This window comes from Trachypithecus francoisi, unplaced genomic scaffold (assembly GCF_009764315.1).
Source record: "Trachypithecus francoisi isolate TF-2019V2 unplaced genomic scaffold, Tfra_2.0 Lachesis_group12, whole genome shotgun sequence".
NCBI classification, from domain to species: domain Eukaryota; kingdom Metazoa; phylum Chordata; class Mammalia; order Primates; family Cercopithecidae; genus Trachypithecus; species Trachypithecus francoisi.
In genome coordinates this window covers 46,127,786-46,141,369 of record NW_022681457.1, presented here as the reverse complement: position 1 = coordinate 46,141,369, position 13,584 = coordinate 46,127,786, and the positions used below count along the sequence as shown (strand labels likewise).

General features: G+C 32.2%; 1 protein-coding gene across 8 annotated transcripts in view; it reads right to left on the bottom strand.

The window, feature by feature from the left end:
• The window catches only part of PRKACB (protein kinase cAMP-activated catalytic subunit beta), a 170,662-nt gene that overhangs the window by 58,724 nt on the left and 98,354 nt on the right, over positions 1–13,584 (bottom strand). Inside the window, exons 1-3 of one of the 8 annotated variants that reach the window (XM_033225408.1) lie at positions 11,622–11,859; positions 2,670–2,693; positions 926–949 (exon numbers count right to left, since the gene is read on the bottom strand). The exons of 2 other annotated variants lie outside the window; for them this stretch is intronic. In XM_033225408.1, coding sequence (XP_033081299.1) covers positions 926–949; positions 2,670–2,693; positions 11,622–11,631 — 58 coding nt within the window. In that variant the 5' untranslated portion in view covers positions 11,632–11,859. Of the gene's footprint in view, positions 1–925; positions 950–2,669; positions 2,694–11,030; positions 11,395–11,621; positions 11,860–13,584 lie in introns of those variants that run through there. 5 more of the 8 variants (XM_033225409.1, XM_033225411.1, XM_033225412.1 and 2 more) reach the window with 5 other exon arrangements.

Sequence of the window (13,584 nt, the reverse complement as noted above, 5' to 3'; positions counted from 1 at the left end):
ACAAAAAAGAGGACACACAAAAAATTTATTCCCAAAAGTATACATTTTCAATTATATATCTTTTCTGTTTGTATGATTTAAAGAGTCTATCACATTGCATTCTAAAGGAAATGAGCATACCAAAGGAATCTATATGTTCACCCAAGATTTGTTTGCAGGAACATTCACCCACATTCAAGAGATGAAAAAAAAAGAGAGACAATTTTTATGCATTTTCACAAGTTCATAAAACCACAACTAAGTTCTTATCCCCCCTCAAATTTTTGAATGTATTTAGACATAGAATACAGTTTAAAAATCAGATTTTAAAGTTTATTTTAAACATTAGGAAAACTGACTGAAAATTCACGCACAGCATAACTTCATCCCATATAATTCAGATAATTCGACTATAAGAATGTTTCACTATTAACATTTAACAAATGTATTTATTAGTTTTTTTGGCTGCTGTGTAAGATAAACTAGGTTACTGCATATGATAAAAAGAGTATGTTATTAGTCATAGTATACCATTATCCAATTCTTGAGTATCATTCATATTTTGTATTAAGAGTTTATAAATCTTTCTTCTACTATTTATCTTTCTTTTACTTTATTACTCTTTATTAATCTTTCTTCTACTATTTATCTTTCTTTTACTTTATTACTCTTTATTAATCTTTCTTCTACTACCTTGTACATCTTTTACTGTTTCATGGTGCTATAATTATTCTTTCTAAAATAATCACACAAGAAATTGCAATATAAATCATTTATATAGATAAAACCCAACAAAACTAAACAAACTATTTCCTTCATCAATGAAAATATTTTATTAACTTGATATACTTAAAATGTATAACTTTATAAGGAAAATAAAAACTTGCAAACAATAAATAAAAAATTTTAAAGGTAATATTTGTTTTATTAAAAAGTAATTGCCTACCAGATATTTCTGAAGAGGAGCAAGCTTGTGTCCAAAAAATAAATTAGACAATGATTAAATTATATGAATAACATATTAGCATGAAATCACCAATACGCTTTTTTTCAGAATATCATATACAGAAATAAAATGTTAATGTAGAAATACAATTATTTGATTATCTGTATTCAAATAAGTTATCTTAAAATTAAAGAGTAAAGAAATAAAAATAAGTAACTACTGTTTAGTGCCAAAATCAATAATCTTCTTATTTTCCTTAAAACAACTAACAAAAACTTTAAGTTCTCACAACAATAGTCCTCATAACAACAATATTAAAAAGCAAGTATTGACATACATATCCTGTAACTATTGCAATACCATCTCTGGAGTTCTGTTATTCAGTCAAAATATACTGTAGGAAAGACATTATGCATTATAACACCTGGTTTCTTCCTTTTGAAAGACTTTAGTATTTTTCAGTCATTCCACTTCCTCAGTGCTGGTTTAACAATCCTTCCAACAATATTTATTGAGCACCATTTAGTGGTGTCAGATTCTGAGCTAGACTCTGAATACTACAAAGAATAAACATATTTCCACTGTTAAGGAAATGAGAAGCTTACATGAATCATCATAATGGAATGTGACAAAGACTACAACAAAGGCAATTATAAGGTGCTGTGAGAGCTGGGAGGGGGAAATTCTTGGGCAGTAAGGTAAGGCATAATAGATGACACAGCATTTGTGCTGAATCTTGAAAGATAAAGAACTCCTCTGGGAGATAAAGTTGGGGAAAAAGATCTCCTAGGCTGAGGTGATCTTATATAAATGGCATGGAAGAAGAGCATGGTTTATTCAGGAAACAGCAACTGACTTGTAATAACTGTAGCATTGGGTACATGTAAAACATCAGTGGGAGATGAAGTGCACAGGCAAGCAGGTGCCGAATCAGGGAGCTATTTTTTGGCATAGTGATGTGCTTTTCAATGCATGGGTAAAACCAGGAGTAAACTGAGTTAGTTCACAGTTGCTAGATTCTATTTCTCCCTGGAAATAGAAGGCAAGATCTTTTGCTAAGGAAGAGGGGAATCAGATAAAATAATGAGGGATGATGAGAATTAGAGGTCTCAATATGTTAGACCTTGATGGCTATTTTTGTAGGGAATAAGGAACAGGGCTATTAAAAATTTTCTATTAGAGAAAGATAAAATATTAGGAACCACAAACAATAATGTGTTTTTAATAGTGTCATTTTTGTAATAACAGTTTAAAAATTTGTTACTGAGAAGATAATAATTCATGTTCCTTCTACTGTCTTTGTCATTATTTTCATCTCTATCCTTTACCATAATAAAAGCATTATTCTATTTAATAATTATTTAGTGTGTGCCAGAAAGAACAAAACAGGATGGAAACTAAGGTAAGTTACCTATGCAAATACCAAGTTCTATCATTAAATAACAGAAAAGAACAATTTCTTCCAAAATCTTGCCAAAATCTCTGGAAAGTGTAAATCTAGGGGAATGCATTAGTCTGTCTTCTTCCACCCCTATTCAAACATCTACCTCTTTAGAGCTCTATTTGGTATTTCTAAAAATACTCTCCCCCTTCCCACATACGTACACACTAAAAATATTTTCAGTAAACGGAACTATAAAAACTCATACAAAATATTCTAATTGCCACAAAATATCTCATAAAAATTTAGCTTATGATAATAATCAAAGTAACAGAATTATTCTGTAAAAAAAGGTTTTCCTACCAGATGCATCTGATGATTTGCGTGCTTGATTAAAAAGAATAAACAGAGATTAAATAACATATAAAATAACATACCTACAAGAAATTACCCATCCATACATGTTCGCTACTGTACTGCACATAGAAATAGAATGATATAACAATTGAATATATATACCAAAAATGTTTTATATAAGGATTACAAGAAATTCTTTGGATATCCTTTTTTTAAAACCAACCAAAACTTTTCTCTGGAAATGTGTTAATACATTATCATCTTCTATCCTTTGCAACTGAAGAATAATTGTGTTCACTTTGCTGAAGGGGCACTTGCCTCATCATATTAAACATACTGATTCAAACTAAATTCACTATAACCTTAAAAATGATAGTGGGTATAAAAAACAACTTTAATACTTCAGTTGTAATTGTACAGTTTATTGGATTGGACTATGCCTACTTTTGATTTCTAAGATGATTAATTAGTCTTTCTATAAAGACTAAAGTCACATATATATGATTATTTGCAAGTTTAATAGGCAATGAAAGTTACACTTATTTATTTTACTCTTCTTTCCTCTCTGTGTTTTATTACTTGTTAATTTTTCATGAAGTCTTAGTACAAGGGAACAGCATAATTGACTGACTCACTAAACTGTGAAAAATAAAAATTTTTATTATAGTTTTATATGGAAAATATTAACTTTTAATGAGATATATATTTAAATAATCATTCTAATAGAAATACATTAACTTATTTAACTCGCATCTACATGGATAGATGGATACACTATGAATTCACACAGTGTATTCATTCACAACTAATCATATGTACATGCTTTCTCTCCCAACAGCTCTCCATCTGGGGATGTTGTGGATTTTGTAGGCCATCCATGCCATGTTTGACTAGTGATGTTTCCTATATAATTCTGTAATGAAAACTCAAAGTAAATTTATAGTCATAAAACTAATGACCCAGGTAACCTCTGAAATGCTCCTTGAAGTATATTTTACTTCCTTAATTGTTCAATAAAGCTGTTTCCTGTAGGAGTATTATATCTACTACAATCATATGTCAAGGATTTTCCAGAAAGGCCTGAATTCAAATATTTTGTCTTGTTGCCCGACAATACAGAATTAAGAATGGATTTCTAGATGATAGGGAATGCACAGTATCAACTTTGGCAGTAACAAATTGGTCAATAAATAGTAGCATCAATTTATTGTTCCACCATGTCCTTGATGCCCTATATCCACACAAAATTTGTTAATGTTGGACTTTCCATTTTTTGCTAATCTAACGAGTATAAAAAATCATATCTTATTGTTAAAGATGAGGTAAATATCCCTCAGTAGAATTCTATACTTTTTCCCTTAAAGGTCTTATTACACTTTTATTAGATTTATACCTAGGTTATTTAGCACTTTGGTTGCTATTGTAAAAGGGAGACTTTAAAAAATTACCTTTTTTGTTTGTTGCTGATGTATAGAACATAGTTGGTGTTTATATATTGATTTTCTTTTTTATGTCTGGCAATCTTGCCAGACTCTTATCAGTTCTGAAATCACATTGGTAGATTCACTGGGGTCTTCTATGTAACCAATCACAAATCATTTGTGAATAATGACAATTTGGCTCTGTCCACGTTTTTCTTGTTTTACTGCTCGGGTTATGACTAACAGTGCAATGATGTACAGAAACAATGGCAGTGGGCATCCTTTTCCTATTCCCAACTTCAGAGAAAATGTATCTAACTAATTTTCTTTTCCTATACTTGACTTGTAAAACTATCCTAGAATCAACAAATGAATTTAAGAGTGTTTTCTCTTTTTCAATGCACTGGAAAATTTCATACAAGATTGAAATTCTTGTTCTTTGAATGTTTCCTAAAACTTGTATGTAAAACTCTCCAGTCCTAATTTTGTTAAGTTCTGAATAAAGTTTCTGTGCTTCAATTTTTAAAATATAGTTCTAATTAGTCCTTTAAAATATTTTTCCATAAACTAATCTTTGATTCTCATGTATCTTTATTTTCTATTCTACCCACTGATCTTTGCTCATGTCTTTATTAGTTTCTTTCTTCTCTTGATTAACCATGTGGCTTTTTAAACTTGTTTTCTTATATCATGAATGTCTTTCTTTTTCCTAATTTAAGCACTTAAAATTTAACTCTATATCCACTTTGGCTGCACCCCACAAGTTCTGATACATAGTTGTACCTTAAATTTACCAGTTAATTCTTTGTAAGTTATTTAAAATTTTTAAATCTCCAAATGTATATATTTGTGTGATTTTTTAAAGCTTTTTATTGCTGATTGAACTTAATTACCTTGTGGTAATTAAGTAATTAAGAATTGATATACTGTAGCCTGTATATCATTATTTGAAACTTGTTGAATACGTTTAGTCATATGATTAATTTTGTAAGTATTCTACATATTCCTGTGTATTCTTTAATTACTGGGTAAGAATTCTCTATCTATATCTATAAAATTTCTCCTACATAGGTCAATTTTGTTTTGTATATTTTAAGGCTCTGTTAGAATTATATACATTTTTTCCCTCATATTTATTTTTATGTCACTAATTTAATATAGTAGAGATATGTGATAATTTTACTATGTCTACTGACATTATTAGCAGGTTCTAATCCTGTTGTATCTAAATATCATCTGCAGTATGTGTGTAAGTGTGTGTGTGTGTGTCTATTTTTGTTTCTGAATTGTGAACACAAAGTTCAGTGGGGCTTTATCTGCAAGAAACCTGCAGGTCTTGGTCTAAGGATGTGTCCCAGCACAGGGTTTTGTATTAGCTTCTGCCTGGTACAGAGTATATGTTACAAGCCTGCAACTCTTCTGGTAATGTATTTTATTGGTGGTTCCTAGACCACACAATTAATACAGATTAAAAACTGAAACGTGCTTGAGAGGAGGCAGTTGATTAAAAATTCTCAGGAGAGGCATCCTACACATGCACACACATCCCTCCCCTGCTCCCAGGAACCCAAGCCAAGAAACACAAGCTTCCTTATTTTCTCCTTTTGTCAGTGGAGAGGTTTTACTTTCTAATCTAAGCTTTCACTGAGGTTATGATCCTTGCAGGATCCCGGCTTTATACAGGGTGCTAAGAAATCCTAAACTGCATACATTAAACAACCTGTCTTCCATCTCTGTGAGGCCATTTTAAACGAAAGCCCCACCAAGGTCTAAAAATGTCCTCAGGGCAGTTGAAGTATGCTCCCCCTTACAGCTCTGGTTTTCATTTACTACTTCAATTTTTGCACTTTGGGAATTTATTTTAATTCTAATTAAATTAGAATTCACTTAAAGGGTAAATTCAGGTATTCATTTAAAAGGGCACTTGTTACAGTTTATTCAGCATTTCAAGGTGCTATTGATCTTCAATAATTTCTGCCTGAAAAGATTTTTAAGTTATCTAGTCTCCAATTTTGAATTTTTTTCTTTACAGGACAAGCTTCATATTAAGATTGTAAGATAAAAAGACACCAGAATGTTTATGGATTTCATTTTTTTTATGCTGGAAATTCCAAACACTCACCAGGATATATTTAGGTACTGGCATCTTTGTTAATCTTGTCAAAGCAAAATGAGGTCTTTCAATTTACAGATTCAGGTTTTTCTTCAACTAACAAGTTTTCCTGAATCATATTTTTTATTATTGCTTCTACTCTATAAATCATATCTGTTCTGTTCTATTGGAATGCTATCCATCCAATTTGTAAAATTTCTTTTTATTTTCTTTTTAAATTTTTTGTCCTGCTTTTATTTAACATACTTTTTCATCTTATAATTTTTATCTTGTCCATTTCCTCTACATTCTATTAGGGTCTATCTGGATAGATCTTCATATTATTAATTTACTTTTCTGCAGTGATTATTCTGCTTTTTACTGCCTCTAATGCAGCTTTATATTCTGAAAATGCCAGGGTTATTTTCTTATAACTTCTCCCTATCACATCATTATGCTTCTTTTCCATTCCTGCCTCTCAGCCAGTAATCTTTTCATTCTAGGTTCTTGTTTTATCTTTGTTTCATGTCTTAGTTCACTAACTCCATACTCACTTAAAATTTTAAGAATTAACATAGATGGAATTTTTAACTTTTTATGTTATACTCTCCTGCACAAATATTTTCTAAATATAAGTTCATTCTCTACCTCTTGAAGACTGTGACTTTATCGTTTTATGGTGTATAACCTCTTTTATAGGTTCTGCATTGTTGCTTTTCTTGTTTATTCATTCATGAACAATTATAAACTTTTCAAAACTTTACAAATGCCCCAAATAAGGTAAGTGTTTTTTCTTTGGCCCTTCTCACTTCCTATTTAGGTGCTGCTAGACTAAATCTTCACATCATTTAGTGTATACATATTTTACATTATCAGTTAAGTAATCCTAATCCAGCGACCTTCATAAATGGGAATGTGGCCAGGACTATAGGATTCCTTGCTGGTAGTGATGCCTTCTACATCAGGAAAGAGCCTTCTATATTTAAAGAGAGGCTACTTTTCAACTTGAAATGGCCTAATACATTCTTGGTTGTCCCACTATAGCTGTTTTAGAATGAAAGTAATGAGCAGTATTGGATCTTCCACTTATTTTCCTCATCCCTCCAAGTTAGTGAGGGTGAAACTACTGTTTATTTCTTTTCCATGAGGAAAAGCTACTCAAATTAAAACTGTTAATTAGACTTTGGAGTCTGATCATCAAAATCTTGTACATATTTGGGCAAGTAACCATCTTTAATTTCAGAAATGATGTACTGCTTTCCCATTTTTTTTTCTTACAGGATTTTCAGTCAGAATCCAGAAAGGGAAATTAATGAAGTGTTGGTATTCAAGTCTGTATGGTGTTGTAATTCATAGCAGATTCATGCCTTCTTTTTCAGAGATTTGCCCTCAACTACAGCTGGGCCAGGGTTCTCACCCAGGATTTTGAAATAATGATGCTAGTTATATCAATAAGCACATAAACTAGGAAAGCACATAAACCAGGAAAGCACATAAACTTTGAAACTTTCAGATGACTAAGCTCCACTTTGCACAAGCATCAGAGAAACCTATTCACTACACAGTGAGGATAATAAAGCAAATTCAAGGAAAAAAGTAGACATCATGTGATCTCAGAGAGAAAAACTGAGAAAGGTACTATTATGATTCCAGTCAGCTTTTCAAATCAATTCTCCTCTTTGGGACAGCTCAACTCTACTTTTGCCTTTGAGCTCCATGACATACTCTGCATCCCAATACCTGTATCTTCTTCTGCTTAAGCTTATTTGAGTAAGTTGCTACGTCCTCTAATCAAAAGGGTCTTACAATAGTTTGACTGATTTCTAGAGAGGTTCCTTTAGTATTTCTTTATAGACCTTGTTTGCTTAACAAGAGCAAAAACTTCACAAAAAGTGTTATGAGTAAGAAAAACATTTAGAAAGTGAAGGCTCTTTTCACACTTATGACCAATTTTTTTAAATACTAGAAAGATAAAGGTACTGACTGGTACAACTTGGTTTCTTAAGCATTTTGTATGACTTTATCCTACAAAGTTGATGAAGGAACAAGTAAATACTATGGTTACTGTATTTTTTGAACCAAAAAAATCAAAACCCACACTGATATTTTTCATTGGCAATGTAAGGAAAGTGTTCAAGTATGTAAAAATGAATTATATTTAGTTTATCATTAATTCTATAAGTATTTATTGGGTTCTTTGCTGTGTTTGGGGTACTGGGGTGACTACTAGAAACATACAATAAATAAGGCACTATCCTTGACTTGAGTTCAACATTTAGAGATTAGAAAGTGACACACAAATTTATAATTTCAATATAATACAATAATTGTTATAGTTTGTAAGTGTGCTTTGGGAGTACAGAGAAATCACCTAATTCTACAGGGTCAGTGTCGGAGATACTAACTGGTTCTCTGAATTTTTATGATAAAGACTATAAATATGGAAAGGTAGCAAGGAATTATATGTAATATAGTATGGCTAGATCAAAACTTGTGAGAGAGATTTTGCAAATAAAACCAGAAAGGTAAGTCATTGATTGCATATGACCTAATAAGGAGTTTAACTTTTATTTTAAAGGCAATAGGGAATAATTGAAAGTTTTCACGTTAGGTTAAAAAATGGGCATATTTCCTTCCATTTTAAAACTTTCAGTGTGGAAAACGGCCTGGAAGATATAAAACTGGAAGCTGGGAGACCAGTGATGCAGTTATTGTAATAGGATTGAGAAGAGATCTAGAAGCCTTCCCAGAGTCAGTAAGACTGGAGAATATTGAGTGATTTCTGATGTAGAATCAATAGAACTTAATGACTGAGTTCATGTCTGAGAGTAAGAAACAAGCTAGAAATGACCAAGGTTTCTGTTTGCACTTCCTGCATGGGCAGTGAGATCATTAACAGATATCAGAGTCAATGAAAATGGAGCAGATTTAGGGATGATAGAAGAAAATCCACTTTTGAACTGAATGTTCAGGTAATGATTGAAAACGTAGGCATGGATGAGATTTTTTGGAGAGAATGTAGCATCAAAAGAAGGCCAAAGATGGATTCTCAGAGAAAACCAACATTTAATTGGCAAAGGATAAAAGGAATAGCCTTATAACGAGAAAAGTACCACGTACACAAAAATACCACATGTGTAGTTACAGACTTAGATTAAAAGGCCTAGCACTTGCTTATTTTTACAAATAAAACCACACTTCACTTTTAATTTTCCATATTTTGAAATGGCTAGGGCATTTAACCATTTCTGACATGATTAAAATCAGTTGAAATTGGGCAATCTCGACAAAGTCAGAATGCCTAGCTGTGATTACTATGATTACTGTGGTATAAAATGGTTAGAAGAGAAGGCCAATATAATCAAATATATCAAATACTATCTATAATGCATAGCTTTTTAAAGAAAAATAAAGCAATAGTGAAGCAACAACATTTTTCTTCAGCTAAATCCAATCCATCCTGTTGTAAAACCACCAGAATACCACAGTGGTTACCTAAAGATTCTAGATTATATGCCAAATTTTCAAAGAGAAAATATACATTGGCCTGATTCAAATAAAAATATGTATGATAACCAGGTATATTCAGTTTGATATCCATAGAAATCCTAAGGAATGCTATGTTGATTTTGTAATATTAGTTCAAATTTAGAACAGCAGATCAGAAAGATCTATTTCAGTAACAGGAAAACAACAATCCAGTTAATTCTTAATATTTTGTATGTTAAAATGTCCCTTTAATACCTAGTATTATTCTATAAACAAATATATAACAACATTTAAGATATATTGTACTGCAGCAAGATAAAGAATGTTTATTGGTTATAATGAGGTGATCTCCAGTTACGAAAGAAAAGGTTCATCAATCTTGAATTCTATCATTATACAGCAAAAATCCACCTTTCAGTTTCTAAATTCCAATTCCAAATCTTTTAAATGCAATTTATAAGACTGTTATATTATCAGAGAAACCATATTCTACTTCTCCTAAAAATATCTGAATCAAAGGTTAACTTCCAAGCATCTTATTCTTTAGTTAAGCAAAAGATGCTAATGAATTATGCTCTAAGCAAATATTTTTCACTCTAACAACAGGATATCTATTTTTAGCTGCAGGTTTGGCTTGAAGTGACAGCTTTTACCCTGTGATAAACTGCAGTACATACTGTAGTATATTTTCTCAAAAAAACAGTTTTGGAAATATTTAGAAAAAATAAATCACATTACAATAAAAAAGAGACTAGTTGTCACAAGTGTACTTATTCTAAAAAACTATTTCCCCCAAAAACTGTTTATTAAACATTTTAACAAAACCTACAAAACCAAATACTCTAATTATTTCAGCATTAAATCCTTATTTCTCAATAAATTTTAGGTAAAAACAACCAAGACATCAACAAAATTTTGGCAGCATCTTACTTTCAAGATTACTATTTTAAAAATCTAATAAAAACAATCTAACAAAAATTAGCATTAGGACGACAAAGCTAATCAAAGGAGAGTTAAACTAATTATCTTCAGGATCAGATACTAAAAGAAAATCCTCTCTTATGGTTAGTCTATTTACTAATTTATAACACAATTAATAACAGTGCCCAACAAATACAGTAAATCGAACCATAAAGAAAATCAGAAACTGGTTATTGGTATTGATTATTAATAGCGACATTAATTGTTTACAGTTCTTACTGGTTTTTGAAGGCAATTTACTAAAATGCCTAAGTACAAAAGCATCACTGCAAAATATAATCCACAGTAGCTCTGGCTTTATAGCTGTCCCTTTAAAAATATTTTTTCCTCTTATAAATATTTTTTTTAAATAAACAGCTGCAGAGTCTCAGAGAGCATACTTACCACTCATGATGAAAACCAACCTTTCCAAAACATATTGCTCAAAACAACAATCCACCAGCAAAGGGAGTTATGCTAATCTCTAGAGGGAGAAGAACCGATGGTGTAAACACACACACTGGAGCACGCAGCACACAGAAAATGAAAAGAGCTTTCTTTTGTTTTAAAAAGAGAAGCCCCTAGAAACAAAGCATAACTGCCTAGCATGAGATATCACTAGTAAACATCAGATTAATGCCAAAGATGTCTATAACTAGATTGAATTTCTTTCAAGCTAGTTATCCCAGCCTCCTTCATATACCACTAGAACAACTCAAAATGGCAGGGAGAAAATGTTCAAACCAGGATGTATAAGATGTTCTCAATTATATCAGCATGAGTTGTTACCACGGCAACATTAGACCAGAATTATCGGTTCACTTGTATCCAAGGCGTAGCTTTTCTAAAGCTTTAATCAACCAGATAAATAAAATACCTTTTTATTTTAGAGCCACATGATTTTAAATTACCATATTCCTTAAATTTAAGCACTAATCCATGCTTTTTATATCTTTCAAAGATATGAAAAAATTGCTGTTTTCTTCAAATACTCACACAATCCCATGTTGAACCTGGCAAGGAGCAAACAGCAGAATGATTGCACCTAAACGTCTTTCAATTACACCAGCTCTTACTGCTAGCTGTGGACCTCGCTGATATTAAAATGCTGTGTGCTGTTGCTAGTGACTATTGGCGATGAATCTTATTGCCCAGATCGTTGATAGCTTTCATTTTTCATGAGCCAGAAAGCTATACTGCAGCACAAATGTTAACCATTTAAACATCTGTGTTATGGAAGAGACAGGATATAATGCTGTATACATATATGTATATCTGCATTTTTAAAGGAGAATCATAGAATAACTTATTTGTAAACTTCCATTAAATTCAGCATTACAAACAGTGTCAGATGCCATCCATGTGGTATTCAAAAGAAAATACTACACAAAAAAGTTACTGGCAATTATTGCAGAAATGTAAAATTCCTCATATCAAATAGGATTCAGATGACAGATTGTATAGCAAGGTGGGCTGACTGGGTAGCATGGCGAACAGATTGTTCTGATTACCAGAGATCCAAAATTTGTACCAAAATGGTACAAAGAATCTATAGAATGCTTCCTTGATAAGTAGAACTTCAGCATGGGAACTTGCCATTTTAACAGCTGCCATGTGAGGCAGGACTTTTGGTGATGTGGAAGTAAGTCAGGAAATCTCCCCAAGAAACAACTATGAAGCTGGACAGAATTATCAAAAACAATGATTTCACGGCTCTGGAAATTGAGCAGTCATAAACAACAAATTGAGAAACATTTATTTGTGAGGAACCACTGAACTCTGCCTAAAAACAGTGGGAGTCAGAGATGTTCTTGCCTGGGGCTGCTCCCACTCCTTTATAGCTCAATCAGGACAGTACTTCTACCAGGGTAGGGCTGGTCATGAAAACTAGCAGCTTCACTTCTGGAAGGGGCTGACACGAGAGGGGGCTGATTTGATTTGGAGTGGAGGCCAAAAAACCCATTAGTGATACTGTCAACGAAGAATGCAAACTGAAAGAAATTAATAAGGAAAGTGCCCAGCTCTACAAGTCTAAGGCTATGGCCCTAGTAGGGCTAAGCAGCACATTGGTGGTATAGCAAGAAACATAACAGGGTAAATTAAGATGAGACAGGCAGACAGAGGTTATGTACATTCACCAGGCTACCCAGTGTGCCCACCTTACTGTATACAATCTGACTGAGAGGTAATGACACGCACAAAGGAGATGAAAGAGGGCCCAGTGGAAAGTTAAAGCTGGTACAGACTTCCAAACTGCCTAAATATTGCACATGCTCCTCAATTCCCACGCAGTTCCATCAGCACTGGCTAGGCCCAGTGTTTGAGTGCAACCTCTGATCAATCATTAAACAACAATTAAGCTACAGAGACACAGGACAATCTCTAGGAAACCAGGTTACAATATAAAAATTAGAATAAGAAAAAAAATAAGCAGAGAAATCAGCAGTCACATATCATGAGGGATATAGATTCCATAGATTAAGACAAAGGAAGTTATTAATAAAAAATAAAACCAACCCTCAGGGAAAAAAATAGTTAAAATCCAGAGCTACTATCACATGTTATTTTAAAAAACACATTTTTGACAAAAACTTGTGTGATCCACAATGAGGAAAAAAAGCAGTCAATAAAAAATGTCCCTGAATGGGTCCAGGTGTAGAATTTAGCAGTCAAAGCCTTTAAAGACTTTAAAATAGCTATTATAAATATATGAAAATAATTAAAAGAAAACTGTGTTAAATACCTAAAGGAAAACATGACAGTAATGAACAACATATAGAAACTTTCAATACAGAAAGAAAAACTACTTAAAAATAAAAAGTGCAGATTTGAAAAGTATAATTAACTGAAATTTTAAAACTCAGTATAGTAAGCACAACAGTAGATTTAAAAGAGCAAAAGATCAAATCAGTGAACTGGAAGATAGAGCAATAGAAATCATCCAGTTGGAAGGACACAG